Below are 6,576 nucleotides of genomic sequence, written 5' to 3'. Positions count from 1 at the left end.
AAATAATATTACGAAAAGTTGACCGAAAAATAGCGTAACGAAGAAGTAGAAGAGGGGAGAGAAGAGGGAAACTTGAGGGTCGAAGTCGTTGCACTTGCCGGCGCGCTCAGCTGGTGCGCCTAAAAGCACACACTTCATTTCTAAATAGAATTTTGCAATTTGCCGAAAGTTCTTTTCGCCATTCGCCCCTCTTCCCTTCCTCCTTCTTCATGATTTTGCCCACTGGCCATTACTACAACAATATATACTACTTCTCTATTGATTTCAATTCCCTTTTTTTTCTTATGTTTTTTCTGATTTCTTTTTTTTTTTTTTTTGGTTTTTTTGGGGTACCCATTTCCCTCATTGGCTTTTTTTGTGTGCAGTTTTTCTCCATTTGCTTCGTTCGGTCGCTCTGTATTTTAATGTGCAATTTAGCAAAAATTTCATTTTGATTTGATTTTTGAGTGCCACAAAAGGACAGAGTGCTACTCGTAAAGATAATGATGATGATGTTGATGAGCTTAACATAAAAAAAAGACGAAGCTGCTGCTTATCAAGCAGCTGGCAGGCAATACAACTTGACCAATAATCGAATTTATTTCAATACTTTTGACCATGGACTTTAACAACAAGTACACAAGCGATTAAGTTGTTTGCTTTTTAATGCAGAGCGAAATTTATTCAAAATTTAATACTGAGTTGTACTGCCTTATTCCAATTTGTTAGGTGTTTGCTATAAAGGAAAAGAAGTCTCAAAAGTATTCATCCAGCGGAGTTTCCATTGGCAAACATTATATAATTTTACGAACATATAAAAATGAATTATAAATTAGTCTATTAAGTAATTTGGCGCTAATGAGTATTAATAAAGAGTAGATGTAAATGCCATATTGGTGTAAGAAACTGATTTTAAAAAAAGTGTAAGAATTTGTCTTTTCTAAAGTTTTCTTTTTAACATGACTAAAACTAAATATACAAATTTTTAAATTGAATCTATGCTAACAGCTAAAAAAAACCTTAGGTGCCATTCTCCAAATAAAGAAATTTACTTGCTGAAATTACTAATAAAAATAGTCCAAGTTAGGTACTAAAAAAATAAAAATAAATCATGTTTAAATCTTTCACTTCAAATAACGAAATTTACTTTATTGTAAATTGTTTAGAACTTACAAATTTTTCTATTTCATTATAAATATTGATGTAATTTGATTTTAACAAAGTTTTTTTGATGTATTGAAAGTATATAACGCACTTGCATTTAGTTGAATTTAGCGCTGAGCGCAGAACTTAGGAGAGACTCTAACTTCAAAAAGGATTGTATCGAACTATCGATACTTATGGACAGTGTGCCCAGATGAACACTTGTAGGGTTACCAGTTGCATATCTAACAAATATGTTTGTCAATTATTAAAATTTACTTCCATCTGCTAAGTACTAAAATATATTCTCAATTTATTATTAACATTTTGAGAATAACATTAACAAATGATTTTCAAGTTACTCCAAGTTAAGTACTGATATATTTTCGGATTGGATATTCAACATTTTTGTACCCTTTACTTTACTTTGTTTGCATCCCTAAAATATAAAATATTTTAGGTTTATTCCAAGCTGCTGTGAAATCTTTTCCCATTCAATAACAAACATTTAAGTAAATTTTCTGCGAATAAACTTTATTATTCTTTATGCTTCGGAGGGGACAGTTGAAATACTAATTAAAAAACGTTGTAAAAAAGAGAGTTGTACAAGGGATTGTGTCGAGCATCAGACGCGAGCGGGGGAGGAGAAATGAAATTCACTCGATGCTGCGCCTGATTAACTCTATGTACTATCAGGATCAATTTGGTTCAATGTGCCTAAGTTCGGGTTGTCAGCTAGCTTAGTGAGCTTAATGGCGGTAACGGTAACGGATGCGACGCACGGTCTTGTAACGGTAACCATCCTTGCCAACCTCGGTGCCCTCCTCGGCAGCCTTGACCTCAGCAGCAGCAGGCTCCTCAGCTGGGGGCAAGTACTCGCCGTTGGTGGCCTCAGCGGCAGCGGCTTCCTCAGCCTCGGCCTCACGACGGTGACGGCGGAGCTTGAGCTTGCGGACGGTCTTGTAGCGGTAACCATCGGCACCAAGAACGGTCTTCAGCTCGGGGGGCAAGCTCAACCTCAACGGGGGGCAGATACTCGGCGCTGGGCTCAACGATCTCGGAGACATCACGACGGTGGCGACGCAACTTCAGCTTGCGCACAGTCTTGTAACGGTAGCCATCATCAGCGACCTTGGTGTCACCGATCTCAACGGCATCAACAGGGGGCAGATACTCTTGGTTGGGTGGCAGATACTCCTGGCTGGGCACCTCGCGGCGATGACGCAGCTTCAGGCGACGCACCGTCTTGTAGCGGTAACCATCCTCAGACAGAGGGGCAGCCTCATCGCCAACGGGGGGCAGATACTCCACCGAGGGATCGGCAACTGCGGGGTCAGCGGACTGGGAGGCAGCGAAAGCCACCAGGCAGAGGGTGAGGGCGCCAATGAAGAGTTTCTGTGAGAGAAGAAGCAATTTAATTCAGATTATAATGTGGAGATAATGTGTTGATTACTTTTATGAGATTTTAAGATTAATGGAATTACTTTTGTTAAACTTTTTTTGAAGCTAAGGCGTAGTTTAGTTTTATAAAAGATTTAAATTTAAATTTAAATTTTTTCAATATCTTTTAATGTTGTAGCGGAAATTTATAAGTCTTTTGATTGATGTGCGAAGTAGTATCAGTTTAAGAAAGTTCTAATCAATCAATTGATTATTTCTTTTGAAGAATTATTGAAAATCTATATAACTTTCAATGATGTGTGTTGCTCACTCTATATTTTTATTTAGAGCTTAGATTTTCTCAAGCTGCACTCTCACAAATCTATGATGTATTTATTTTATTTTGAATTTATGTATTCTTTTTAATTACACCAATTTAAATGTACTTTTAAGTGAAGCAATTCTTTGATGAGAACTTGTTCTTTATGTCTTTGAATTTTACTTTTATTCATCTTGCGAAATTTAAGATTTTTAGTAACTGGAAACTGAAGAATTGAAGTATATATTTTTCAGTTTATTAGCTGTGCTTCAGCAGAAACTCTTTGAGCAGCGCAGGACACTCACCATGCTGTAGCTTTAGTCCTTCGTAGAATCGAACTATGCGAACTGACTGAAGATGTTACTGTGTCGTAGGTATTGAACCCAATGATGTCTTGGTCTAAATCGCTTAGCGTATTTATAGCGAAACATTATGGGGATCATCCCACAGCTGTTTTCTTGCCGGTGGTCTAAACAGACACACACACACGCACACTCATACTATATCAAATCTGGTTTTGAGCCGAAGTAACAAAACGAATGGAAATCAAATCAAAGCGAACTGAGATGAGATCGAGCCGAGCGTTGTGAAGTGAAGTGCGCATCAAAGCGAGCTTGGTCAGCTTCAGCTCTATTAACCACTTGATGATGGCTATAACGAACCTACCAATCGACGTTTTTGGCCGCACGATGTCCGCCTTCAGCTCTCAGCTCTTAACTCTCAGCTGGCCACGCACTTGACTACAATTATGATTATGATTATTATTATTATTTTTGGATCAGGTTTTTGCATCTCAAGTGGCTTCAGATACATTAGTTTTTTTTTTTGTATCTTAGTGGTGAAGGTGCGATGTTATATTTCAGTTACAGTTCGCTTTTGATTTGCTACCGTATTTGGTTAATTCTTACAAGACAATGGATCATAAAAGTCTTAAGTATATTACCATAATATCTGCAACTTCTCCTAACACAAGTTCAATTTTCTACGCATTTTGTTAGCCACTTAGTTCAAGCACCTCGATAGAACACTCGAAACGTTCTCTGGCCTTGAATATTGCCACATTTCAGCAACACATCAATAGCCAAAAGAAAAAAAAAGCAATTGGTTTTGTTTCCTGCTTTGTTCGAGCCACTTCAGTTTTTTATTAACGAGCATATCATTTTGTTGCCCATTGTTATGTAATGCTTTATTATTACTTTTAATGCGCTCACTTGTAATTGAAATACGTCTTAAGCAAAATGTTTTACATAACCCCAATGGAATTCTTGAAGATCCGCAATTGCTTCAACACATTCTTTTTGCATACATTTTTTCTTCTTCAGTTTCTAGTTTTTTTGCAAACTTTTGAGTGTCTTTGCACTTGCTATTTTTGGCAAACTTGAGCGCTATATTTATAAAGCAATTATCCACATTTATTTTTGGTCATGAGTGGACAATGCCACAAGCGAAAGACATGGCTTCAAGTGTCCAAGTACATTTTAAACAAACAAAAGGTTAACTGAAGTGAATTAAATGTGTTTAAGGGCAACACAAACGTCATACTTTAGATTCTATCATTAATGCATTGCTAATTTTTATAATTATTTAACACATTTTAAATGAAGGCTTTTAAAACATAAATGCAACTTAAAATAATTGCATTATAATGTCGAAAATTACACCCACACTTAATTGAACTTCCAAGATAATTGGACCCCAAAAATATATTTAATATTTAAATTAATTTCACATTGTAGTTAATGGCACATTATTAAGGTGTATTTGCCCCGCCAGCAAATACTCTATTTACTGTACAATTAAATTTGGTATTAATATAATACAAAAATTTATATTTTTTATTTTATTTTTCGTTACATTTTCTCAAGTTAATGATCTTTATGACGGCAACTAATTAACCGCGAATAAGATTTTAATTTAACACATTCAATCAATATTTCATACTAAACGAAATAGTAATCTAAAAACCAAACTTTATAACTTATAAACCAATATATGTATTATTTAGAAATAGTATTAAATTATTTGTTATTAATCGTTTGTGTTTTTTTTTCTCAAAAAATTAAATTCCGAGAAGTTCGTTACTCTATTAAATAAACAATTTAATCATTGTTACAATAAAGCACTTCTTTTCGAGAACTAATTAACTGTGATTAAATTTATTGTATAACATAATTATATATATGTATACCTCAATTATTATTTATTCTTTTTTTTATGTTTATGTTACATTTATTTATTTTTGAAATATTCCATTTTATTGCTTAACCAACTTTTACCCTCCTTTGTTTAATTTATCTTCTTTCACATTCTCTCTAATCTTCTCAAAAATGTATTAAAATAATATAAATGTTCTTAATACTAACTGAACTCTTTGTTGTATTCTATTCAGTAGTAGAAAAGAAACAGTTTTTCTTTTAGACTTTCATTTCATTGTGGCCCCTCTATATATGTCTTCTATCTATATTTATCTTCTACATATTTGCTTATTTAATATTCAATTCGACTCTTCAACAACATTTCACACTCCTATCTTCGCTTAATTTGTTTGCTCCCAAATTTACCCTGGCTTTCTTCAATCATAGAATACAGCTTCATTGAACTTATCTCTGCCGATTGAAGCTACACTCAGCACTTGGTTTAACTGGCCATCATTAATTCATGTGAAGCAGTCATAAAAACACGATCAACACTTGACAAACACAGACAACGGGCAAATACAAATGACAGCCATAATAACAATAATAATAATACCAGCAACAGCAACAACAACAATAATAATGGCAATAATGTGCAGCTCTTGAAAAATTATGCATTTAACTGAATCGGAGGCATTTAATTGGCCACGCCCCGTAGGCAGAGCAGAGCAGAGAGCAGTAAGTACGCCCCAAATATTTCGATTGTTTGATAAGGCAAAATTGTTTACTCACTGCATAAGGACAAAGGCAGACGGATGATCAAGAGGCAAGAGCGGTGGCGGGAGGGGGAGGGGAGTAAAGGACACCTTGCCAGGATATGCTGTGCATTAAAATGAAATTAAATGGATGCGATGGCAATTTCAGTTATTGTTGTTGCTGTTGCTGCAACCGTTGTTGATACTGTCATTGTTGTAACAAGCGTTGCTGCTGTTGCATATTTTATAATGCGAATGAAATGCAGCAGAGGCCCGAAGAGAGGGGAAGAGGGAAGTGCAATAGACAGAGAAGAGCAGCCACTGAAGTGGGCAACGCATCGTTTGCAGTTTGTTTGCATTTTTTTGGACAATTTAAATCGCATTTCACAACGTGAACGCTTCGAACCCAAAATGCCCACTTACGGGGCGTATGCGTAATGCCAGCAACAACAACAGCAACAACAGCAGCAGCAAATGGAAATAAATAAATGCGATAGCAATAAATCGACTGTAAATACATATAAAATAGACAACAACAAAGCCGAGAGTCGAGTGCAGCACAAGAAACGTAATAAGTATTACAGGCAAAAATGTTATAACACCACATTTATTTACATATCGAGTATCTGCTGCATAATTCTTTAACATATTGCACACTTTATTGCACAATCAGTATGAGAAAAGAGAAGTTACTGACCTCTGAACGGAATAGGTAAGGATTAAGGCACTTTGATTAGTTATTGGTGAATTTTTTCGTGTAATTACTAATGACCTAAAATAAATATTCAAATACTTACTTTATAAATGCAATTTATTGATAATTTTAATACTTTATTAGAAAATATAAAAAAGTGAATATGATTAA

The 6,576-nt window shown here is 35.1% G+C and overlaps 1 protein-coding gene across 1 annotated transcript; it reads right to left on the bottom strand.

Annotated features, from left to right (window-relative positions):
• Positions 1-1,635: 1,635 nt before the first annotated feature.
• Positions 1,636-3,266, bottom strand: LOC133842486 (uncharacterized). Its single transcript, XM_062275581.1, is given in 3 exon segments — positions 1,636-2,126; positions 2,128-2,517; positions 3,127-3,266. Coding segments are annotated over 3 exon segments (648 nt in total). The 5' UTR covers positions 3,130-3,266; the 3' UTR covers positions 1,636-1,871.
• Between the last annotated feature and the right edge of the window lie 3,310 nt (positions 3,267-6,576).

Source organism: Drosophila sulfurigaster, chromosome 3 (assembly GCF_023558435.1).
Source record: "Drosophila sulfurigaster albostrigata strain 15112-1811.04 chromosome 3, ASM2355843v2, whole genome shotgun sequence".
Lineage (NCBI taxonomy): Eukaryota > Metazoa > Arthropoda > Insecta > Diptera > Drosophilidae > Drosophila > Drosophila sulfurigaster.
The sequence above is the reverse complement of the archived record's forward strand: the minus strand, read 5'-3'. Positions and strand labels throughout refer to the sequence as shown.